This window comes from Mytilus californianus, unplaced genomic scaffold, assembly GCF_021869535.1.
Source record: "Mytilus californianus isolate M0D057914Y unplaced genomic scaffold, xbMytCali1.0.p SCAF_4, whole genome shotgun sequence".
In the NCBI taxonomy this organism is placed as follows: domain Eukaryota; kingdom Metazoa; phylum Mollusca; class Bivalvia; order Mytilida; family Mytilidae; genus Mytilus; species Mytilus californianus.
This window is the reverse complement of record NW_026262690.1, coordinates 123,212,459-123,239,902: the sequence shown is the minus strand read 5'-3', so window position 1 is coordinate 123,239,902 and position 27,444 is coordinate 123,212,459. Positions and strand designations below refer to the sequence as shown.

Below are 27,444 nucleotides of genomic sequence, written 5' to 3'. Positions count from 1 at the left end.
ATGTTTAGGCGTACAGTGTAGTACTATGGAGATTAGGAGCTTTTGAAAGTTGCTAATTGAATTACATTTAATAAAAAAGAATATTGTCAGGTAGCACATGTTCGTGTTTTGAATATCATTGAAAAAAGCCTTAATACCACATCTTCTTTTTTATATATATACATTGGCTGGCACGGGGGAAAGTAGTCCGTTGAAGGCCATAAATGACATTGAAATTACAAAAGAGAGACAAAATATACTAAAGGGACTTTCAAACTCATAAGTCGGAAACAAACTGACAATGTTATAGCAAAAAACGAAAAAGGGCGAAAAGACAGAAACAGTACGCAAAACACAACATATAAAACTCAAGACTGGTCAACAAGAACCCAACAAAAAACGGGATTGATCTCAAGTATCCCGAAAGGGCAAGCAGATTCTGTTCAACATGTGGAGCCTGCCATGTTGCTCAAGTAAGTACAAATCCTGTGATAAGTCTAATACGGTAGGTCACATACGAGGAAAAGAGAACGGGATTGTGGTTACAACAATTGGAACACATCAGTCGTCATCTTTGAAACATATATTTCCTAATGGTTAACCAAATTGTGATGGCGTCCGTTTAATTTTCATAAGCTTGATTTCAACTTTACTACTTGGAACTCTTGGTACAATAGCTGTCTTGTAAGCATCAATTCTCTATCAATGAAATAATGATAGGAAACGCCTGGAAGTCTGGAATATCGTATCAACTGGGAGATGTATTCTCCAAATGCAGGTGGCGGCCAAGTGGTCTAAGTAGATGATTTACTGTATCACTAGCCTATCAACACTGAAGTTGTGAGTTTGAATACTGAACGTGGCAGGTGCACTTGACTCCATTCCTGATTGACTAGGATTGTCAGTTTCTTACCAAAGGTCGGTGGTTCACTACGGGCACTCCTCTAACAATAACCGACAAACCGACTACCACAAAATAGCACAATAGTGCTAAAAGTGGCGTTTAAAACCGACCTAACAATAAATCAATTAATCAATCAACCATATGCAGGTGCTGCTGGAATGTTGCTACATATAAATGTAAATGGAAAGTTCATAATTGGGAACTGAAATCATCTATTTTGTCCAAAGGTTGTGTTCTCAACCGACCCTCATTATCAATTATTTCTAAATGTACAAATAGCAAATGGAAATATCGCAATTTCGTAACAAACGGCAGGGTTAGCCTATCAAATCAAGTTTTTGATCTTTTAATATAAGCTGATAAGAAGATTTTATCTACCATTTTTTTCTAACTTGCATCTGTCCTAAGTCAGGAACTTGTTTTTCAGTGGTTGTCGTTTGTTGATGTGGTTCTTAAGTGTTTCTCGTTTCTCGCTTTTTATATAGATTAGACCGTTGGTTTTCCTGTTTGAATTTTTTTTTACGCTAGTCATTTTGGGGCCCTTTATAGCTTGCTGTTCGGTGTGAGCCAATGCTCCGTGTTGAAGGCCGTATTTTGACCTATAATTGTTTACTTTTTACATCTTGTGACTTGAATGGAGAGTTGTCTCATTGGCGCTCATACCAAATCTTCTTACTTCTTACTAATTACCTTCTTACATATCTACATATACTCAAACTACACGTTAATGAATATCGGTAGTAAAGTTCATGATTATTTCTTTAATGTTAAAATATATTATAAAAAAAAAATATATTACAGATGGGTTAGGAAAATAAAATTAATGTAATTTTCCTCATCATTTTTCCTTTGATCTTACTGCCTATTGTTTGTTAAGATTATGAACTGGAGTGATACTCAAAAGTATTAGGCAATGACGTCACATATCAGTGCAGTAACTTCACTCACTAGTTCATGTGCATCCGTGTCAATTTATCAATGAATTGAACGCGTAAAATTAGTTTTCTATTCATATTCTCAACAAAAAACAACAAAAAAATTGCGAAAACAAATTGCCGATAAAAAGAATAATGGCATTTTATTTTTTCAGCGGGCTCGCTTGATATTCCTGCTGATAAAGTCAGTATTAAAAACAAAAATGCCAATATTCTATAAATAGTTGCTCTATATCTACGTCATTTGGTCTTAAGGTGTTAGAGGGCGGGTCGTCTCATTGAAAATTATATCAAATCTTCTTATTTTCATATTCCGCAGATGTTCGATACATTCTATTTTGAGGATGCTCATTTTAACAAGCATAATATTTGTGCTTTCTTGGATTTGTACGTATTTCCGAATTGATTAATCTCAACACATACAAAATTCAATGAGGCTAAAAGTAAAATTAACATTTATAAAAATATAGTGATAGAGAACTTATTCTAAAACAGGGAATAAAGTATGTCCTGTAAAAAATAGTTATTTGAAACAGAGTTATGACAAAAAGAAAAATCACAAAAATACTGAACTCCGAGGAAAATTCAAAAAGGAAAGTCCCTAATCAAATGGCAAAATCAAAAGCTCAAACACATCAAACACGTCAAACGAATGGATAACTGTCATATTCCTGATTTGGCACAGGCATTTTCTTATGTATCAAATGGTGGATTCAACCTGGTTTTATAGCAGATTGTGATTTGTACTAACTTCGAAGTCCGGGGATCTTTTACTTTCAAACCGTGTTGTCTACATAGTTTTAGGGCCGCTGGTGCAGAAACAGCTTGTAAATTTCGTTTTTCGGATAAACTGTAGATAAGGCATCAAAGATGTAATCCAAGACTATGAAAGACGGTTTAGTTTTAGACTTTTTTTCCGACAGAATGTTGGTATCACTTAATTGAGGTCTCGAGACCTTTTTGAATAAATCGTTTTCTTTTTATAAATACATTACCCTCTCTTTGGCTCAACAAAACAACGGCGTTACCTTGTGGCATTAATTGCACTTTAATTATGAGTGTGTATTATTTATACTGTTTTCCGAACGCCTTCCTCTTCATATATTTAATGAATACGTTTTTTTTGGGGGAGGGGACGGACATGAGAAAAATAGCATTTGAAGAGAATGTCCGTTTAAGACAGTACATACAGTATGACGTTGTTGACAAGAAAAAACTTTATTAATTTTGTGCATCCGCTATCAATCAACAGAAAGAATAAAAAAGAGACTTGAAAGCAATCGCCAAATTAAGCAGTCATCTGTGCCTGACGTTTCTTTAGTTTCTTGATAATTTTTAAATTCATAACCGAAAACTTTAGGGAAAAGTATATCCTAAATCATGTTGATACCAAAGTTTTGACTACTGAGCTGATATTGCCGTCTGTGACTAACAGTCTTCTAGCCGCAGTATCGAGCCAATGATAAACAATTTAAAAGTTTTGATGAATTGGTGCGTTTGAAGTTCTTTTCTGAAACGCTGAAAACAAAAGTTTTAGAGTTAAGGATGTTTGTTTTGTTCGAAATACTAAAGATGTTCTACCCCTGGAATAGATTACCTAAACTGTATTTGGCAAAACCTTTCGAAACTTCTGGTCCCTAATCCTCGTACTTGATTTGATCTTTAACCAATTTTTTTTCGAGCGGCACTGATTAATCTTTTGTAGACATAATGTGCTACTTGCGGACAAAATTAAAAGGCTGGTGGTATTTTAACATTGCGATATAAGCGGTAGGTTTGGCTAGCCATAACACCAGGTTCAAACCGCTATTTTTTTCTTAAAATGTCCTGTACCAAGTCAGGAATATGGCAGTTGTTATCAAAAAGTATGTTTCTATGTATGTTGGCGTTTGTTTTTGTAGCAGTTCAGTGTTTCTGTTGTTCTGTTGTTTTCCTCTTATAGTTGATGTGTTTCCCTCGGTTTTAGTTTGTGACCCGAATTTGTTTAAGTTATATCGATTTATGACTTTTGGACAGCGGTATACTACTGTTGCCTTTGTTGAAGATATTTTTAATACCATAATACATTAGCAGCTAAATGACCAAAAGGTCAGATATATTTGAAAATAATTGATACATGTATAGAGAAATAGTCATACAAACTTAAATGGAGAACAAACATTTTTGCGAATATAATTGTTGTATTATTTTGTATACAATAAAAAAACTAAAAACAAAACATAAGCAAAGCCTAAGCAAAAGCATACACACAATTGTCACAGATTTTAAGTTTTTATCTAATTACTATTATTTTAATACAACAACTACTTTGAAATATTTCTTTATCATGTTTATTTTTAATCCAAGACAATACAGATCAAACGTTTTACTGTTTACATACAGTATAAGAACGAAACGTATTATTGATATTAAAAATACACCTTCTTTCAACTTCTGTGATTATATTTTATGTAACTTTCATTGATAGATAGATGTAAATATATGTTCTACGTGTATGAAAAAAAATAATAAATGTTTTTATTTCCCTTACAATTTTAATTAAAATGTCACACGGAATAATTAAGAGTGTAGCAATAGCGGATTATAATGTTGATAATCATGTATTCTCTGTTATTATTAGCTTTACATTTGGAATTATAGTTGCCTTTGAGAACTTGACCCTTTGCAATTGTCAAAGTTAATTCATATTTTTGAATACTTTCGTCATTAGTCCGAATCATATTCGTCCACGTGATCACTTGCAGGGCAAGATTGTAAGTAACAAAGTGATTACATGACGTTGATCATTGACTTGGAAAGACTTCACACATCTATGATAAACATAAAAAAACTGCATGTTTTGTTAAAGACTTAATATTTCCATATTATAGTTATGCAATATACCAAATGAAACAGTTGGTCCGGATATTAACTTGTGGTTGATAATATTAATGGTTTTGTCATAATAAAGTTGTTTGAAAGCTTAATATAATGTGCGATTGAGAATAACATACGATTTCTGTTCTTTTCACTTACTATTATATTTAAAAAAATTCTGAATAAAATTTAGAATAAATTAAAATTTAAAGTGCATTATGTAAATAAAGATTACCACTCTCTTATTGGAAACACAGTTATAGAGGAAGCAAAAGAAAGACGTTTTAACCTGTCCTTTTTGGTCTAATGAAATCTTGGAGTCTGTTCATTTTTAGAGGAACAGTTTATTGCATGAATACATCGGCAATATCATACAAATCCATTTCCAGTAAATATACGAACTTAGATAAAACAAAACAAAACCTAAGGAAATAAAATCCCTTTATGGAGCAGTTGACAGGGTAACCGTCAATTACTATGAAATCATCGGTCATGCGAATCCAAACTCGATGAAATTGACACGATAAGGAATGGGATACTTTTTAACTTTTTTTATTCGAGTGTCACTGATGAGTCTTTTTTAGACGAAACGCGCGTCTGTCGCAAATACAAATTCAATCCTGCTTTCTATAATGAGTTTATAATATACATCCAGTACCTTTACAGATAAAGCGGATTTTTTTTTATTATATGATTTAAGACTACGGAAACATACAGCTCGTGAGTTGAGAAACTGATGTGTCGTTTCAGTCAACCAAAAATATAAAACAAAACACCACACGACCATGGGATAACTGAAAACGTGTGTATTTGGTAGAGAGTACATCAAACATATATCTGAACACGAAGTTAGACAGGGTATTAGCTGTATGTTCATAAGGCTTTAAGATGAATTATTCTGTTGCTTATAAATTCAAATATTAGACCAAAAAGATTACATATTTAATACAAATGTGTGTTCAAAATTATCTACCAACGACAAATCCAGCTTTTCATTATATCGGCTTCGGTGTATGTATTTGGGATGATCTCGGGTGCTCCGGCAGAGTCAACAGATCCTGCTCCTCATGTGGCACCCGTCGTAGAGTGTAGAAAAAAATTTACGAAGTTTAGATATTGTTGAGCAATTCCAAAGGCAAAAAATAGGCAGTTTTGTGGTTTTCCTAAATTCTCCTCGTTCTTGTTTGACGTAAGTGTACAAGATTGCTTTAAATATGTTAAACACCAGGTTCTTTTGTAAGGACATCTGCATCCACCAGCAACCTCGACTGCGGAATATAATTTTTCGAACTAGGTTCTTTTGTAAGGACATCTGCATCCACCAGCAACCTCGACGGCGGAATATAATTTTTCGAACTAACAACACTTTTGGTGGTTCATTCCAGTACTATGGCGAGCAGGACCATATTTATATAGGGACAATAAACAAAATCAATCGGGAGGGTTTATTTTCATCCTTCAGGGTAACGATCATTTACACCCTGTTCTGATTAAAAATCTTGGATTCAATTGGTTAGACTAGGACAAGGCGGGTAAGGTTGTACCTTTGAAGTAATAAGATATTGTTTTCTACACAGACTTATGGTGGGAAATATTTCTAATATTAATAACATCCAAGCCCTTATTTATTCTACATTTTAAAATATAGTTACATATCTAGGAATCTAAGATATTGTTAAATAATTTGTTATATCAGCTGTGTAATTATGACATGATTAGTGCCACAATGCGGTTAAATGCAGGGAAAACAATGGCTATTGGCAATTCAAGGATATAAAATAACACAATACTGATATCCATAACCAGTGTGTCAATGTCAAACTCGTAATATATGTTTTTTTTTTTCTTATTTACAAGTGATAAATTATCCATCAATGTGATCAACTTTTAGCATGGTTTATCAGCAAATACTTAAAAAATACAGAATTTTGCCAATGCCATAACACATCTACTAGGTGTTGGTAACATGTAGACATGGATGCTCTGTCAGTATGGCATAATCAAGGACGCTATTTTAATACCAACTGATATGCCCCCCATGTCGTAGTGGCATAGCTGGAAATTGCCTCCTATCAAAACTGTCAGGTAATTCTTTCCTTGTTTCTTTCTTCAAATTCAATCTGCAATTGAATAGACAAACACTATAATAACTACTGTATAACTGGTTGAACATCAAGGAACCCGCGTTTGCTTTTAATTTTTTTGTTATGTGTGAGTGTGTTTAATTCTTAGGGAAAAGGGCATTGGATTTATGAAAACTTGAAACGAAACAAAATTTTAAAAAAAAATCAGTAAAGAACCATTAAAACACCATCTGATACAAAATTTAATAATACTTTATCCCTAGCAGACCAGAACTCATGTCTGCTTTTTTAGGACTGCTGCAGACCAGTATTGAGGACAAGTTTGATAGAGCAGACCTGTTCCCAGGACAGGTCAGCTAGACCAGACCAGACCTGTAGACAGGTCAGCTTGACCAGACTAGATATGTGGACAGGTCTGCTTGACCAGACCAGACCTGTGGACAGGTCTGCTTGACCAGACCAGACCTGTGGACATGTCTGCTTGACCAGACCAGACCTGTGGACAGGTCTGCTTGACCAGACCAGACCTGTTGACAGGTCTGCTTGATCAGACCAGACCAGACCTGTGGACAGGTCTGCTTGACCTGACTAGACCTGTGGACAAGTTTGCTATTTAACAGATTTTACTGTAGGCATAGTTGATATTTGTTTTCACATAAAAAAGACAAAGATCGTATGATTTTCAATAATCTGAAGTCGATACTCATATGACATTCATCAATCAAAGCAGTCCTATTTACAAGTTAACTTTGGATCATGTTAACTTTATCTTGGAGGAGCAGACCAGACCAAAGTTAACTTGGGATCATGTAAACTTTATCATGGACCAAATTAAAGTTAACTTTTATAAGAACAGGTCTAGTTTGACTTTTGATAGCAGACCTGGTCATAAGTTAACTTGTGTGTAGGACTGCTTGTGGCAAAGTTAACTGTGTCCAAGGTTGACTTCAATACTGGCCATGGACCTGTCCTGAAGTTAACTTTTCGAGCAATCATTAAACAGTCCTAGGACCAAGTCTGCTTTTTAAGTTAACGCAAATTCTGTCCTAGGACCGGTCACAGCAGTCATGAAACCTGTCCTAAGTTAACTTTAACCAGTCATAAAGTCTGCTCATTAAGTTAACTAGCTGTAAAGGTTAGGACCGCACCTATCTGTAGATACTCTTTCCGAATGGATTAAGACTGTGAGGTCGTTGATACAAATCAGAGTTAAAAAAAACTGAATGGGTCTATGAATACCCATGCTACATCAGTCTTGAAAGATCCCAATTTTGAAAAACACATGTCCTTACTCCATGATAAATGTGTTGTTGTCCCCGCAGATAAAGCCCAAAACAACATCGTTTTTGTGTGTAAATCACATAACCTGTTTGATAAATGAATTAGGTTTTGATAATTCACATGGAAAGTCAACAGATACCCCCACGACACTTATCAAGGAGGAAATCAGGAATATTATAGGTCTGTTCTATGTTCCTTCAGAATTTCAACCAAAGATGAAGAACTGGATCTTCTATCACTGTATTGGATGCCCAAACTAAAAACGTGTCCTTTCAAACAACGTTATATTGCTGGGTGTTCAAAGTGCTCAACGAAACCTCTTTCTACATTAAAAACATCAATTTTATCAGCAATTAAAGCCGGGCTTCAAAGTTATTGTGAAACTACCTATTCTAGAGGTGCTGTGAATAAGATGTGGATACTAAAAAATTCTTTAAGAGTACATGCAATATTAGTCTCTTTCATCTTGCAAATGTATTGAAACATTTGACTTTTCTACATTTTACACAAGTATTCCCCATTCAAAACTAAAAGACAAATTGAAAGGGTTAGTCCTGCTTTGTTCCATAAAAGAAATGACCAAAAGATACAAGTTTCTTGTCTTAGGGAGGGATGAATCATACTTTGTAAAAAACTCACTCAACGAATTCTCGGAAACAAACATTATCAAGATGCTTGATTTTTTGAATGACAACATATTTGTTACGTTTGGAGGACATTTTTTTCAACAAACAATCGCATTTTCATGGGCACCAACTGTGCTCTTCTTCTTGCCGAATTGTTCATTTATTCATATGAGGCTGACTATATATAGGAACTTCTTGGGAAGAAAGAAAAGAAGTTTGCAGTATCGTTTAACTTTACTACCGCTATGAATATGATGTTCTCTCACTAAATAACTCAAAATTTGGTGAATATGTTGAACGCATCTTTCCCATCGAACGTGAGATAAAGGATACAACATATAAAGTTATGTCTGCTTGATATCTTGACTTACATCTAAAAATTGACGATGAGGGCTGGTTGAAACAAAACTTCACGACAAAAGAGATGATTTCAGCTCCCCATTTGTGAACTGTAAATTTTTAAGTAGCAACATTCCATCAGGGCCTGCATACGGAGTATATATCTCCCAATTGATACGATATTCCGGGGCTTGAATTTTCTATCATGATTTCCTTGATAGAGGGTTGCTGTCATACAGAAGCTATTAAACCAAAAGTTTCTAGTGGTGAAGTTAAGGTCATCTTTTCGTAACTTTTACGGACTCCATCACGAGTTGGTTGACTGTTATGGAATATCCGTTTCACAGATGATAGTGGATATGTTTCAATTGTCGTAACTACAATCCTGTCCCCCTTTTCCTGAACTTGACGTACTAACATGAGCAACACGACAGGTTCTTTATGTGGAGCAGGATCCTTCTTCCGGAGCACCTTAGACAACCCCAAGTTTTTTGGTGGGGGTCGTGTTGCCCAGTCTTTAGTTTTCTATGTTGTGCTTTGTGTACTACCTGTTGGTTTTTTTTTCTTTTTTAGCCATGGCGTTGTTTTTTATTTTTATTTTTCACTTCTGACTTTGAAAGTCCCGTATGTATCTTTCGGTTCTCTTTTATAAGTCCCTTAAAATAGACAACAGCAAAGTTAAAATTAAAAACGATTTAATTACAAACAAACATTAAAGTGAACAGAAAACTAAGGCTTGAACAACACAAACCTTATAAAAACCCATATTAAAATCAGATGATCTTGAAGGATATGCAGTTTTTGTTCTACATGTTTCGCACGTCGTGTTGCGTAAGTAAGTGAAAATACTGTGATATAATTCGCAATCGGTAATGTTGAACTCGCGGAAAAATAGGACAGGATTCTAGTTACGACAAGTGAAATATGTATCCCATAATGGTCAACCAAATTGTAATTTCGTAAAAAAATCTTTCACCGTTTTAACACCACTAGAAACACTTACCCTCTATTTAGTAAATCTTTACAGTTTACACGTGTGTATTTAATAATTTTGGTTTGATAGAACAGTTTATGTTCATTGATGATAATTAAGTTGTTTATAGGTACCTGTTTAAGATCAGACAGGTAGCAAAAACTGCTCCAACGAGAGACATAATAGCAATAAAAGCTCCAACACTTCCGACTATTATTGGATCATTAGTATTGTAAACTGTAAAACAGAGTATGATCATTAATAAAAAATGCTTCTGAAATATCAATAATGTACATGGTGTGATTCAAGGATAATGTTTGTGTATGATTTTCACCTAATATCTTATACTCGGAATATGGATTAAAATAACTTACTTTTGTTTCATTAAATATGTGGTTCAAATAAAATTTGGTAACCCAATATCAACTTCGACCGCTGGTCAATGAATATCAGTTTTTCAAACTAAGAAAAAATGCGTATTCACCTCGCCAAAGGTAGCATTATATTTAGTATTTCAATTTGAATTTATCTTGCAAATCAGAACGATTTGAATGTGTTAAGCTTCTTTCGCCAATAGTATTAGACAATTGTGTGTCATTTATTTTGCGACATTGGTATCAAAATGTCTAAGACTGCACATATAGGTATCTAGTGAGTTAATACAAACATTAATCGTGTCGTTAGTAAGTGACATCATTTTGTGTGATGACCGTAACACTTATGTAGTGTCGATTTCAGTCATTCTTCCTCCTTCATCACACAGTTGAAGCAGTATTTGTGTTCGAAGAACACCCCTGCTATTGAAGTCCGTAAAGCATGAACATACACGAGCATAGCGTATCAGTTGAGATATGCCAACGCCACACGAGGGAACAGACGGTTTGAAACTGATGATAATGGAAATTTAACAATTAGAAAGTTGACATAATCACGTTTGTCCTAAATTTTAGTTTGAAATTGTCCATTTGTGTCAGTATCGATGAACAGATGAAGATGTAAACGATCACTGGTTTTGACGTCATAACCGTTTTCACACCACTTTATTCTTAGCCTTGTCTATGAAGTTCTATTTTCAGAATGATCGCTACTCTGCTTTTGGTGTTTCATTTTAGTCACCATTTCTTAAACTTATACATCAAATGCACTTCTTACTTTTTTAAAACGCTTATAATATCTAAGTTGTCGTAAAGTTATAGATAAGAGGCAATATTAGCCTACCGATGGTCAAATCTCACAAAATGGTCAGGGGGATACAAATCAAGGTAAAGATACACAAAGTACGAGAAAACCGCATGAAATTTATGCGTCTACATGATAACCGTATGATTTTTTTTGTCAGTAGGCACAACACACAACCTTCCTTATGAATGTGCTCAAGACCAAATGTTATAAAGCCAAACTAAACTAAAAAACACAAATCAAACATATAATAGATTGCGGGTGCAATGGTGTCATCAATTATTGAAGTTGCACATGTAAGCGAATCTCTTTTCGCGCGATAGTGAAAAGAGAAACGTCATATCGTTTTGAGAAACATCGATAATACAAATACTAAGGCGATAAATTAATAACTCGACAAATGGGATACTATTTTACAATACAGTTCAACTATTTTAAACAGTTGCGTGTTTTCTTATAATAATATATAAAAAATTGTGAATTAAAAAGATACGATATATAGTTCAATGAGGCAGAAACCCAAAGACCCACAGAAACCAAACAAATATCAAAAGGTAAACATATGGTCAATATCAATAGACAAGTTAGAATATGTAGAGTATATCAAGCTCTAAATCAACCAAGGCTTACGAAAAAATGCGACTATTTTGAAGATGGCTATCAAAGATCTTGGATAAACACACCTTTTAATAAAAAAAGGGGGGGAAACATAAATATAACGTAGACAACCATTGGGGAGTTTCCGAATGGTAGAGGCACTAGAACAGATAAACTTATTTTTAGCACCAATGAATTCTCAATCAGGTAAATAACTAAGATGCATCGAATGTTACAAATCAGTTAAAAAAATCCATTTGGGAATAATGCACACCAGTTCATACGTCAAACAAAACTAAATAACAGTGTACAAATGCAAGTTGCTGTATTCATGTTTAAATCACTTGACTTTCTAATAAAGAAATCATACCGCAATACACTCTAATATCGACGGCAGTATTTCAAAGGAAATGTAACACAGAATGATCAAAAGTGGTACAGGAAGAAATTATGTCCTGCTATGCAAAGGCCAGTATACTAAGAACCTTAGTCTTTTTTGAAGAATGGATAGATTTGAAGAGATTTCACTTAATTATGTACAAAAAAAAAACAAAAACAAAAACAAACCAAAAAAAAAACCCATCTATTTAGTGCGAGCGTAATAAAATCCTGTATAGGATTTTCCCAATTCATCAATGTCTGCATAATGCAAACAAACCGATAAAGACAGAGATATATAATTATATACCATATATATGAACAAAATGAGATGTTGTGTGAATGCGGAAGAGACAATTACCCACATAACACCACAAGGACAAGAGTGTAAACAACTTCAGGTAAACACGTGTTAAAAAAAAAGAAATAAAAAAGAAACATACCGTATAGTAAGCTATATAAGATACCGGGTTAATATGTAATACCTTTAAAAACAGACCACTCTTGGTTTTCGTGGGTTTAGTGTTTGTAAGTCTTTAGTAGTTTATGCAGTGTTTTGTAGAATGCTTTTTGTATTTTCGTCGTTTTTCGTTTTGCCATGATTTAGTCAGGCTCTCTTTGGGTGTTGTATCTCCTTCAGTATACTCCGTCTCTTCATTAATTACGTTGCAATGCACTGACGTTGAAAAATTACAATGTTTTTGGGGGGTTTGCTTCTTCATCATTTGGCTTTTAACTTTTAGATTTGCGATTCATTCCTCGATTTTTACTTTTTTGGGGAGACCAGTTTTCAGTGATCCGTTTATAAATATCATATGTTAATCATTTTATATTTTTTTCATATTTCGGACTGACAGAATCTATAGATTTACTAATATCGGGCATACGACTGCTGGAGAACTCTAAGTCCCTGAGGGTATCATCAAAATAATGCCTCATGCAAATTGTTGCCACAACTAAACCTATTCTATATGGTTAAGATAAAATTGATATAGTTACGAGTAGCTATTGTGTCAGTTGTGCTCTCTTTTGTTGATGCTACTGGTGTGCTCTTTTTCGTTGATACCACTATATTGATCTCTTTCGTTGATGCCACTGTTGTGTTCTCTTTCTTTGATTCAACGGTGGTGCTCTCTTTTGTTGATGCGACTGTCGTGCTTTCTCTCGTTGGTACCACTGTCGTGATCTCTTTTGTTGATGTCACTGTTATGCTCTCTTTTGTCGATACAAACGTTATGCTTTCTGCTGTTTGTACCGCTGTTGTACCTTCTGTTGTTAACTCTCCTGTTATGATTTCAGTTGTTAACATATATGTGGTGTTTTCTGCTGTTTGTTCCGCTGGTGTACCTTCTGTTGTTAACCCACTTGTTATGATTTCTGTTGTTAGTTTGTCTGTTGTGCTTTCTGTTTCTCCTCCAGTTGTTATCTTTGTGGATTGTGGCATTGTAGATCCCGTTGAGTCTAGAAATTTCATAATACAAATTACTTAATTAAAAGTAATCCTATCTTAAGAAAAGAGACTCTCTTACGAGATAGTTTAGTACATTATCTTATTTTTGGGTTACAACATTAAAAGTTTATCTCATCACAGTATTATTAGGTTGACAAAAATAATTCCGCTTAGACCTATGATAATGCCCTTGAAGTGAGATGTAAGCTTGTGCACCATCTTGAAAGTTTAGGTGAAGTACAACAATAAAATATCTTAGCATGGCAAGAACATGAAATTAAACGCAAAATTATGTTAACGCGTACAATAGATCATAGAAATGGTTACAAAAAACTTGCTTATTGTCCCCCTAAAGTGAATGCAGACTGTTACAAAAACGATCTACTATTAATAGATTGTTGATTGATTCCATTCAGTGGCAAATAATACAGAACAAATGAGCAATCAACATGATTGGCATGGTTCTGCAAAGAAGGTCGAACGGGATGGAGTGTGGGACATTTGAACTGCAACTGGAAAATGTATGTGTGGAGGAAAGGGTAAAATATAACAGGCTTACTTCTCATATGGTTGCTGCAAGGTTCACTACCATGCAGAGCGCGTAGTAATCACCCTACATTGTCCGTCAGATATGATGTCCCAACTCAGATCGGATGTGGCTGTGTAATAATGCATTTCCAAATTACGCAAGAATTTTACTAGAGGACAGGAGAAGTCAAGGGAAGACCATATTTATATATCACAGTGAAATTGCAATCAATCATCTCATCAAAGACCTTGTTAATTAAATTTTGAATTGCTGTCAAATCTCATTGATTTTTTTTTTTTGATAAAAACAAATAAAAAATACTAAATAGATGCACTTTTGCAGATTAAAAAGGGTGAGTATATAATTTTTTTCTATAATAATTTTTAAATAACTTCTGTAAAGTAAGTGGACAAATAAAATAGCAAAATCTACAAGAATTATACATAAATTACATTTGCAATTACTAGTATGTTATTTATTAAATTGACGCAATTCACGATAACAACCTAACCTGTTTCGTGTTTATGTGATTGATCAATCGGAAAATTTTTGAAAGTGTCCATATGTCTGTTAACCCAAAATTAAATTTATAACACGATAAACAATTTTTAAAACGATGAAAACTTTTTACGTTTCTTTTGAATTAAAGTTTTTACTAGCCATTACATAAATAATTATTACTGTATGCTTATTTATATATTTTATAAATCCACGATTGAAATTAATCCAAAACTCAATCAAACGTTTGAAACACCATTCATAAAGAAATATCAGCCCTATACCACAATGCTCTCAAATTTTCTTTTCGAGATATGATTTAGAATTCTTGCTCCAAATTGTCTATAAATTCTCATGATTACACATGTGCATATTTGTCTTGTACCTTCTTAATAAAATAGAATAATGTTCAATAAGGTGCAGATATTGAAAACAAAATCATTTTGTTATGAATTTTACATTGCTTCTTCATTGTTTATCTTTAATTGGATAATATTACCTGCACAATCGGTGAAGTTAATATCATATACAAAGGTTGCTGTGCCATGACATGTCGCAAATGCACCCAACAAGTGTGTATTGTTGAGTAAATACAGCTTGAGATTCTCCAAATCACAGTCACAGCAATCCAGTGGGTTGTTGGCTAAATTTCTGTTGAGGCAAACATTAAAATTAAATCTTATTTGATTCGTCGGAGCATGCAATTTGGATACAAATTTTAAGTAAACTACTTTTTTTAAATTATATAAAAGAATATGTTTCAGTATACTTACTGATCATTAATAATCTGTTAAGATTGATAAACTGGATGAACGCGAGTTGTAAATATTTCTTCTTTAGAGGCATTTTTTATCAGATTTCGATGATAAAAAATTTAGAGATCTTGTGGATATATTCGATCTTCTTCAGTTAGTGAAATTGAATAACATTTTTTTACTTCTTTTTACTTTAAGCAATTATTACAAAATTCTTAATTCATAACAAATAAAAGTTGTCTACAATCGTTTCCCCAAAAAAGTATGAATGTTTTTGAGAACTTACAAATTTGCTGAGTACAACTTTCAATCTGTAGTTTTTTATATAGTGTTTAATGAGATTCTGTCGTCACTTCTATTTACTTAATTCCATAAATGGAGTTGTGCGACGTTGTTTGGACTTTGCGAGTCAGACGTTAACACAGGGATGGGCAAACTCATAGGTCGAAAGCAAAATTACAATGTCATAGCAAAAAACTTTTTGTTGAAAAAGACTTTCTTTGAACGTAACAGATATATTGTCAATCAAGTAACCAAGCATCTTCACTTTGGCCATTCTTTTTTATGAAACAAAGCAGGACCAATTCATTTAACTTGTCTTTTAGTTTTGGATCTGGAATATATTTGTAATGGGAAGAGTATTTAAATATTTAAATATTATTGCAAGGGGAGTGATATTCAGATTATATCGGTTCTTATACATTATTGGCTTTCAAATATTCGGTTTTGAGCGTTTTGATGAAGGTAAACACAGAAAAACGATTCGTACGCATGCATTTTATTAAGTGTTGTTTTTATTGTTTACGGTATATGTAACAGATCATTGGATTTTCTAATATCCACATCTGATTCACACCGCACCTACAGCAAGTAATTTTACAATAACTTCTGTTAAAATGCATGTTAAAAATCTTGAAAAAGATGTTTTTTAGCAATTTGAAGTAATATAACTATACTGTATAAGACAAATATACAATCAAGTATCAAATATAATGCAACTGACAACTATGAAATTTTGTTTAGCAATTAGTCCAGACCAAATTAAAACCAGAAGCTTTGTAACAAATGGGTATTAACGTAAATGTGTAATATTGAACTGGAATCTTAGAATGTGACAAACGATGATTTATGTAAGGTTCGATATTCTTTATTAGTCAGAACAGACACGGATATATCGATTATTTTATAGAATATGATTGTAATTATGCAATCTGTATAATGTTCATTTGTTTTTACATGTAGTCGGTTGTATTCATGTGTCAGGTGACCTTTTATGAAAAAAAGGTAGGTCGAGCACAACAATTCGATTCTACAATAAATCTACTGCAATAAAAAGCAAATGGAAAAAAACCTGGACAGGTTCTATTTTTTCCTGACTCGGACTCTATGTGATTTAATCTAAAGCATGCAATACTGACGCCAATAATAGTCGTTTGGTATGCATTTGTTATCTTTACCCTGGCAATCATTCAGATTTAATCATCTATGAATTTGAACTATTAATTCTAAATTGTTTAATGTACTTTTATCTCTGTTAACAGATACCAATGATTTCTTTGTTAAACTGGTTCAGCATAATGGTATGAACAAAAATCGAAATGTCTTTGTTCTGTGATGCGAAACATTTATCTGAATTAGAATGGACTTGAGGACTAAAAAATCACTTAAGAGATATAATCCTTCGGGTAATATAATTAATGTTAGATGTGATGTTTATGGCAGCAGCAACACAACACACACACAAAAATCTGACGTGGTAATTTGCTTCTACATCAAATATTGCAACTAGTATACATACAGGGTGTTAAGAGCTGGTAGGTTTTGAAATGTTCCTTCCTGTATTGTAGTTATTTGATTACTGCTCAAATCTCTGAAACAAAACATGGTAATGTTAATTGTATTCTACACCAAAGAAATGGTTCATTCTAATGCAATCATTTTGTATAAATGGTTCTGATTGGATAACAACAAGCGTACAATTCTTTATCTACCTGTCTGTAGGTAAGAGAAAATGATATTTTGATTTTCTGTTCTGTATTGACATGTTATTTCTTCAATATTAGCCTGAGGAAAAAAAAAACATTTTACTTCAAAAGATATCCTTTGATCTAATTTTATTACATTTCGAGACATTCAAGAAGCCCTGAATTTATGACTTTTCAACAGCGGTATACTACTGTTGCCTTTATTTACATTGGACGCCAGAATCATACATGTGACGTCACCTTGTTCAGTTGCCAAAGACGATAACATTATTTTGCGGAATTTTGGTTTTATGAAATTATACACCGAATTAATGACTGAAACGGAATTACATTATACTGGAAATAACAGTATTATATTTGAAGCTTGGCCTACATAAAACTTTGTTTTACTGTCGCAAATATATGTTTAGTACCAGTTCCGCTACGCGTCGCTAAATAAACTCATTTGCGACAGTAAAATCCGCGTTTTACGTAGGCCAAGCTTCAAATAGAATGCAGTTCTGTCTTTATTATTATTGAAAGATAAAGATTTGTCAAAATTGATAAATATCATATAAGAATATTGGTGTGACCATTACACCAGTCAATAAACAGCATTACTGTTAGGCATTAGTAGAAACTAATATTAAAAAAAGTCACACTGATATATTGTTTTGTAAAATATATGTTCAATAACATATAAAAAACGGCAAAAAGTATAATAGTCGATTGGTATGCACTTGTTATCATAAATAAAGGCAACAATAGTTTACCGGTGTTCAAAAGTCATAAGTCAATTTATAGAAAACAAATCCGGGTTACAAACCAAAATCGAGGGAAACACATCAATTATAAGAGGAAAGCAAAGGAACCACAGGAACACCGAAATGCAACAAAAACAAACGCCAACAAACATAGAAACAAATTCTTTAATAAGAACTGCCATATTCCTGACTTGGTACAGGACATTTTAAGCTCTGAGAGTACTCGCAATTACTGACAGGTAGTTAAAAGCCGATAACAACTAATAAAAAAAAATCATGCATCTAAGACTAGTTAAGTTTTTTTTCTACCACTTGGTCGATGACACTTCTGATGGAGGTTTCCCTCCTATTGTATCATAAGCTAAGTACCCAGCAGTTCTGTGTTGACATGCACTATTGTTGATATGGTAATAACTATAAATTGACTGTTTACAAAACCTTTAATTTTTTTGAAAAACTAATAATTTTCTACATATAAGTAATATATTACCTTAGCTTTATTTGCATCCATTTCGGAAAATCTGGTCGTCAGTGTACTTCAACTTCGTACATTATTAGGCCCTTTTAAACATTTTTAATTCGAGTGTCAAACGCGTTTCATTTAGACAAAACGCGCGTCTGGCGTACAAAACCCGTGTCTGTGATATGTTTTTATGCTATGTCATGTTTTGTTTTTAGTATGGTATAGTGGTTTTGTCGACGATCTATGCATGCTATGAAAATATGAGCAACAGTAGTTAACAGATGATCAAACAAACTACATTGACAGATTGTTTTTCTATTCTAATTTGACGTGCATCTTTCGCTTTGTTGTTTACTATAAAGTCATCATAGATTACAATTAAGTGTGCTAGACGCGTTTTCTGTAAACAAAAGACTCATCGGTAAAGCTCGAAAATACTAACAAAATGATAAAGGTCAATATATTATTATTTAAAGGCAACAAACGTAAAATTTGCAACGGCACCACGGTATTTACTTCTCAATTAATAATTATAACCTAGGTATCTCCTATTCATTGTCTACCTTGCATTTCAACACTCGTCTTCTTATTAAAAACTAATGGAATGCAATCAAAAAGTAAAATAACAAAAATACTGAACTCTGAAGAAAATTCAAAACGGAAATTCCCTTATCAAATGGCAAAATCAAAAGCTCAAACACATCAAACAACTGTCATGAACCTGACTTGGTACAGGCATTTTCTTATGTAGAAAATGGTAATTTAAACCTTGTTTTACAGCTATCTAAATCTCTCAATTGTATGACAGTCGCATACAATTCCATTATATTGACAACAAGATATGAACTTAATAAACGGACATAATAGGCAAAAATGTCAAAAATAGGGGTAAATGAGCGCTCAAAATACCAAACCTTATTTAACAATTAAAAGAGCAATAGCATTTAACCATGATTTCATTCCGCTAGATAAGCATAACGACAATTAATGTATTTACAGTCATTTTCTAGAACAAAATATGTAAAAATAATTAAAACCTAATTTTAACGTTGCCAAGCTTATATAACCTAAAGTATATCCCCAAACCGGACATGGAATAGTAGCTCTGCATGAGGTAGATGACATATATTTTTGTAAGGTTCACTTTGCTCAGACTTAAGTTTTTTTTAACCTGATATAAATGATGAGTTAATTTATTAACACTTGGTCGATGACACTACTGATGGAGGATTCCTTCCTGGGGGTATATTAAGCATAGTGGTCATCACTTCTGTGCTGACATGCACTATTATTGCTATGGTCATAACTATAAGTTAACTGTTAACAAAACTGTTAGTTTTGCGACAAAGTACGGATTTTCTACCAAAGGAATAGATTGCCTCAGCTATATCTGGCATCCCTTTCGAAAGTTTTGGTCTTCATAATTCTTCAACATCGTTCTTTATTTTGGCCTTTTTAATAGCCATAAAACCAGGTTATACCCACCATTTTTGTCTTAAAATTTCCTGTACCAAGTCAGGAATATGGCAGTTGTTATCAAGTATTTCGTTTCTATGTATGTTGGCGTTTGGTTTTTTTGCACTTCAGTGTTTCTGTTGTTCCTCTGTTTTCCACTTATAGTTGATGTGTTTCCCTCGGTTTAAGTTTGAAACCCGGATTTGTTTTCTCTCAATCCATTTATGACTTTTGAACAGCGGTATACTACTGTTGCCTTTATTTGTTTTGAGTATCACAAATGTGTTTTTAGACGGAACGCGCATCTGACGTACACATTTTTAATCCCGGTGAATGTGATGTAATTATTTACTATGTCATGAATACAAATCGTGTACAAATCCCTGTCAATGCATGATTATAACTTCCGTTTTCCCATATTCTTTATCATTGTAACATTCGTCTTCTTAAAAACTCCATATAACGTCAACATTGATAGTAAACCGAGTCTGCAGATGATTAAATTTACGTATATATTTAACTTTTTTCATGATAAAATATAAAAACAATGTATACATACAGATAGCCAAGCGCTGGTAGGTCTTGAAACATTCCTTGTTGTATTATAGTTATTTGATTGTTGTACAAAAATCTGGAAAAAATAACGGTATTCTTTCATACATGAGCGGTGTCGGATAGAAATTGACATTAAGCAAGTGCACGTATAAATGTTCATGTATAACTTTGATCGTTTTTGGAACATCCAAATATGAAATACAAGATGAATTGTGATATGTTTTGTTTCTTATTTTACATCAATACAAAACAGTTACAGACTTTGCATAGATATTTGTTCAACCCGAAATTAGTTCACAAAGGTATTTATATTCAATTGCATAATGTCGATTTCTATCCAATGCATTCATAATTAACTCTAACATAGTTGTTCATTTGTTTTTGATAGATGAAGATTTTGATAAATATAGTTTATTGATATTGATATGACAATAACGCCAGTCAGTTAACAATTTGTAATATAGGCAACAACAGTTTACAGATGTTTAAACAGATGTTGAAAAGCAATAAACGTAAAATTGGCTACGACAACACATAATTTGGTAATACATTGCAAATGCTTTTTTTTCCTTATCAATAAATAATTATTACTCTGGAATTCCCTATGATGTGTCTAACTAGTGTTGCAACACTCTTTTACTTATTTAAAACTAATAGAATGCAATTAAAATTAGCGCTATTCATACCAAAACTCGTAATAAACAATTAACAGAGCAATAGCATTAAATAATGATTTGACTTCGCCAGATAAGCCTTATTGCAATTAATATATTTACATTCATTTTACAGAACAAAATATGTGAAAATAATTAACATCCAATTTAAATGTTGCCAAGCTGATATAACCAAAAGTATATCCCAAAACCGGACAATGATTAAGAGCTCTGCATGAGGTAGATAATCAAAATATTTTTCTATGGTTCATTTTGCTCAGACTTAATATATAAAAAGGAGAAGTAGTATGTTTGCCAATGAGACAACTCTTCACAAGAGACCAAATGACACAGATATTAATAACTATAGGTCATCGTACGGCCTTCAACAATGAGCAAATCCCATACCACATAGTCAGCTATAAAAGGCCTCGGATTGACAAATGTAAAACAATTCAAACGAAAAAACTAACGGCCTAATTTATGTACAAAATAATGAACGAAAAAACAAATATGTTACACAGCAACAAACGACAACCACTGAATTACAGGCTCCTGACTTGGGACAGGCACATACTGAATGTGGCGGGGTTAAACATGTTAGCGGGCGCCTAACCCTCCTTCTAACCTGGGACAGTGGTGTAACAGTACAACATAAGTATAAACCATAAAAATCAGTTGAAAAAGGCTTAAAAACATAAACAGCAGTAGTTGTCCTTTTCTGGATTTGGACATTTCAATCTCTAAAGGAAAACTCCATACGAAAATTTACGACACAAGAGACGAATTTTCATTCCCTATTGTTAATTTTCCTTTTTTAGATGGCGATGTTCCTTTTGGTTCCATCATACGGTGTTTATATATCCGAACTCGTTCGTTATGCCCGTGTGTGTAGTGATGTCATAGATTTTAACGAACGTAATCAATGCATCACTGGTAAATTATTAAGTCAGGGATTTCGTTACCATAAATTAGGTAAAACTTTTGCTAAGTTCTTTTATAGATTCAAAGATGTGATTAGCAAATTTGGCTGTACTTGTAGAAAACTGATTAAAAACGGTATTTCACATCCTAAATTTTACGGTAATATTGTACTTAAAGCGCGGAAATCACTATGTGATCCGTGTAAACTCATCGAACCTTTAAACAAACTTATAAGTAAAGGTTATCTTACCAATGTTGTAATTAGATCTTTGAATATAGTTTACATTGGCACTAATATCGATTTTGTCATCAGCAAAATAAAACATAACTAAATTTGTATTCTTTTCAAACGGGATGTATTAAGACACACCCACGTTCGTTTTGATCTATAAAGAGGTTAAACTCCTTACTATCCTACTGTCTGTCGATACATTTATTTTTGGCATTGCACTAGTCATGTCTTCTTTGACTGTCCATGACGTTAAAATACTAAATCCCTGGGATGTGTTTTAGTTGATTTTAGTCTCTGATGCATGATTTTTTATTATTAATTGTTTTGGCTTTTAACAAGCTGTCAGTAACTGCGAGTACTCTCAAATCGTACTTTCTTGTTTATTTGACCTGTTGATACTAATTGTATTGCTTTTTTGTCATTAATGTCATTCAGGGTTATATCTGGTCTATATAACAGCTTTGATAAGTGTTTGGTATTACTATAAATTTTCACTTCGTACGATGAACATCAAAATTATTTATTTTGTAAAAATATTTCCTTTCTCTATTGGAACTGTACACGTATACCTAACAACAAAACTATTTTCATTTACCTGTGTTTAAAGTTATTGCAAATGGCTGATATTTTTGTTCGAGCATATTGTTTTTCTTTAATTGTTTAACATTTCATACCGATATAACATGTTACTTTTATTATTCTTCCCTTAGTTTATTTATAATTTTTTATTTACATTGTATCATAGGTCAAATTTATTTGTTCAGTGTATGTTCAATGGTGTCAATATGTCCTTTGATTGAGTTAAGCTATTTCAGTTGATATTTTATAGTGTGTATTTCTATGTAATGATGTTACACTATTGTTTCAGAAAAAGGGTGAAGGTTTGGTACCATTAAAACGTTTAAACCCGCTGCATTTGTTTGCACCTGTCCTAAGTCAGGAATCTGATGTTCAGTAGTTGTCGTTTGTTGATGTGGTTCATAAGTGTTTCTCGTTTCTCGTTTTGTATATAGATTAGACCGTTGGTTTTCCCGTTTGATTGGTTTTACACTAGTAATTTTGGGGGCCCTTTATAGCTTACTGTTCGGTGTGAGCCAAGGCTCCGTGTTGAAGACCGTACTGTGACCTATAATGGTTTACTTTTATAAATTTTGATTTGGATGGAGAGTTGTCTCATTGGCACTCATACCACATCTTCTTATATCTATTAACCCATCAGATGGATACAAATAGAAATACATCCAACAGAAACACAAAATAGACTAGGCCGGGTACTTGTACATTCCAACATCAAAAAGACGCTAAGTACAGATCTGAGAGTACTCGCAATTACTGACAGCTAGATTAAAGCCAATAACAACTAATAAAAAAATCATGCATCTTAGACTTGTTAAGTATTTTTTGCTACCACTTGGTCGATGACACTTCCGATGGAGGTTTTCCTCCTATTGTATCATAAGCTTAGTACTCAGCAATTCTGTGTTAACATGCACTATTGTTGATATGGTCATACTTATAAATTGACTGTTTACAAAACCTTTAATTTTTTTTAAAAAACAAATGATTTTCTACATAAGTAATAGATTACCTTAGCTATATTTGCATCCCTTTCGGAAAATCTGGTCGTCAGTGTATTTCAACTTCGCATATTATTAGGCCCTTTTAAACATTTTTAATTCGAGTGTCAAATGTGTTTTATTTAGACAAAACGCGCGTCTGGCGTACAAAACCCGTGTCTGTGATGTGTTTATATGCCATGTCATGTTTTGTTTTTGATATGGTTTTGTGGTTTTGTCGACGATCTATGCATGCTATGGAAAATCACAAATTTAGTAGCATGTGTCTTATTTTTGTTCCTACGGTTTGAAATTCGAAATTTGGTTTGGCATTTTCGATTATTAATACATGTTACATAGCTTAACCAACTGGGAAAACAGTCGTTACGGTTGAGGACGGCAGAACTCCATGTATCGTTATCATTGATAATAGTAAACCAAGTCTGACACTACTTTTTTTAAGATTCAGTTTTCATTTTCCTCTTGATGAAATATTGTCAAAATGTATACATACAAAAGGTAAAGCGCTGGAAGGTCTTGAAATGATCCTAGTTCTATTGTAGTTATTTGATTGGTGTGCAAATACCTGAAACAAAATAATGGTGATGTTACATATATTTTACATTAAGTAAATTGTTTATTATCATTGATATGTGAATAATTATCTAGCTAAATATGAAGAACAGCAGTTTACCGATGTTCAAACAAGCTACATTGACTAATTGTATCGTAATGAATGGGATAACTTAATAGTATTCATGAAAGCAAAATGTTTCGCAAATGATTGTTTTATCATTACGAATGAATGATTATTACGTCCGAATTCATCAGTCATTGTCTATCTTGCATTGTAACACCCGTCTACTTATTTAAACATAGTAGAATGCACATGGATTTGTATCTACTGCTTTTTTTTAGTAGATATTGAAATAAGTCAAATGTATAGTTTTTTACTTGATTTAGTTGTACCCTTTGCCAAACACATGTTTTAAGTCCCTATAAGTCTATATATACTCAACACAGAGAGAGATCTTTGGTTGTTGCAACTGTAACAAGGCCGTTATCAAATCATAATGAAAGTGATACTTGAGATTCAAAATATGAAAAAAAGATTAATGATAAGCACATAGGATCACTAAAGATATATGTTTTTTTATTTAAAGAGAGGCAAATAAACCCAAAGTGACATGGTAAAAAAAAAAAATAGAAACAGACAAACAACAGTACACTAAACAACATAGAAAATCAAAAACTTGGCAACACGAACCCCACCAAAAACTGGGAATGGTCTCGGGTGTTCTGGAAGGGTCAGCAGATCATTCATAATCAGGGGCCCTTTATAGCTTGCTGTTCGGTGTAAGCCAAGGTTCCGTGTTGAAGGCCGTACTTTGACCTACATTTGTTTACTTTTTACACATAATGACTTGGATGGAGAGTTGTCTCATTAGCACTTACATCTTATTTGTTTTTACGAGCAGATTTTTTTCTTTCTGGAATACATTAAAGTTATTAGAGGAAATGGTTTGACATATATTTAAGTCCCAGCTTAGTTACATGTTGTTGTCTTTTACGACACCAATTAGAAACCGAATTTGAAATCGAAATAATCAAAACGTTAATTGTTGTTTTGTTTGTATTTCTAAATTATTAACCTTTACTATGTAGTACATTTTTGGTAACATCCTTTTAACGTGGCTCGGTACTTATACATCCCGCCATTGTGTTATTGGACAATGATTAATTTTGTATTCTTGTCTTTTATTTTTGTTTTATGTGCCTTGTCTATATGCCATTTTGTTTTTCTTTGTGGATATTTTTATTTATGTTTATAAGGATTAAGATTATAACGCTGTGTTGACTACCGTACTATTTTTGACATTGTGTCTATGTGTCTGTTTGTTTTGTTCACAAATTGTTGTCAATATAATGGAGTTTTATACTGTCATACAAGTGAGAGGTTTAGCTAGCTATAAAACCAGGTTTATTGTACCATTTTCTACATTAAGTAAATGCCTATGCGAAGTCAAGAATACTACAGTTGTATTCCTTTCGTTGTGTTTGAACTTTTGATTCTCCGATTTGATTATGAACTTTCCGTTTTGAGTTTCCCTTGGAGTTCGGTATTTTTGTTATTTAACTTTTAACTGTTTATGTATTTTTTCGATTTTGAATGATGCTTTTTATATACTCCTGTCCATTACCTAATCTTTTTACCACATCAACTATGATAATCAAACCCTTTACAATACACACGGACAATTAAAAAATATAATCACATACGGTTGTTTTTTACCAGTCAAACAGACTCATAAAAAGTCTGCATTATTTGCTTTAAGTAATCTCTATAAAAGCGAATCAAAGAATTCTCGAAAGTACTTGAAGTAATCTTAAATTAAATAATTTACTAATATAGAACATTTGCCGTCCTTTACGTTTGCATCTGCTGTCATATTTTCGGGAGAAATGTATACACCAACGTCAAAACAGTGATGGCAGAGTGCATTACACAGTAAAATGGTATACATCTTGAAATGCACAAATGTATAAAGAAACCAGGCATGGGGCGAATTACATTGTAATGTAATGCATTATATAACAATTACTTTGACCAAACCATGCATTATATTACAATTACAATTACATGCATTTATCAAAGTAATGCATTATATTACAATTACTTTTGCAAAGTAATGCCTTGAATTACACATTACATTTGAAAATTTTATTAAGTGAATAGAAAAATTAAACATTTTGAAAAACAACTAGAAGTCACAAAAGATTCTAGAATATGCAGTAATTGTTCCATGAATTGAATATAAGTATACATGTAAAAAGTCTATTTAATTCGACTTTTACAATTTTAATTATTTTAACTTAATGTTGACTTTACTTTTATAAATATACTTTTGTTGGTTTTTTTTAATTTTAAACGAAATATTTAATTACTGTGAGTTACTTCCCTAATTATAAAATAAACGTAGACCTTAACTAATGAACAAATGTCTAAATGGTGAAAATATTGATTGTAAAACAAACTAATTAGTGTTTTATAACAAAGGTTAATTATCTTTTATTTAAGCAAGACAAGATATTCTTTGATCTTATGACAACAATACAGTTATGCTTTGAAATATCAATCTTTTTATGCAGGAAAATGTATGAAATAAGATGAAATAAAGAATATATTCTAATGATTAACATATTCTTAGTTAATCAAGAAATCTTAAATTTGGTTTATTTAAAACTCCAACAATATGTAAAAGATGTAGTATGCGAAAAAAGTAATGACATGTAATGCATGAAATTACACAACTTTTTGCTAAAGTAATGGATTATATTACAATTACATGTAATGCACAAATTGCTGCATTACACATTACATGCAATTACTTGGAAAAATGTAATGCATTACCATGCATTACAATTACAAATTTGAAATTACCCCATCCCTGAAAGAAACCATTCATATCATATTTGTAATTGTGAATCTGAGTGGTTTTTATCAACCAAATGTA

The 27,444-nt window shown here is 32.7% G+C and overlaps 2 protein-coding genes across 2 annotated transcripts in view; one reads left to right on the top strand and one right to left on the bottom strand.

Annotated features, from left to right (window-relative positions):
- The window catches only part of LOC127739304 (uncharacterized), a 338,236-nt gene that overhangs the window by 30,896 nt on the left and 279,896 nt on the right, over positions 1 to 27,444 (top strand). The window lies entirely within an intron of this gene.
- LOC127739303 (uncharacterized) overlaps positions 6,557 to 27,444 on the bottom strand; it is a 65,676-nt gene continuing 44,788 nt past the window's right edge. The window contains exons 8-14 of the mRNA XM_052250976.1: positions 24,444 to 24,515; positions 20,569 to 20,640; positions 17,162 to 17,233; positions 15,108 to 15,259; positions 13,131 to 13,592; positions 10,112 to 10,214; positions 6,557 to 6,794 (exon numbers count right to left, since the gene is read on the bottom strand). Of these exons, the coding sequence (XP_052106936.1) occupies positions 6,689 to 6,794; positions 10,112 to 10,214; positions 13,131 to 13,592; positions 15,108 to 15,259; positions 17,162 to 17,233; positions 20,569 to 20,600 (927 nt within the window). The 5' untranslated portion in view covers positions 20,601 to 20,640; positions 24,444 to 24,515 and the 3' untranslated portion in view covers positions 6,557 to 6,688. The remainder of the gene's footprint in view (positions 6,795 to 10,111; positions 10,215 to 13,130; positions 13,593 to 15,107; positions 15,260 to 17,161; positions 17,234 to 20,568; positions 20,641 to 24,443; positions 24,516 to 27,444) is intronic.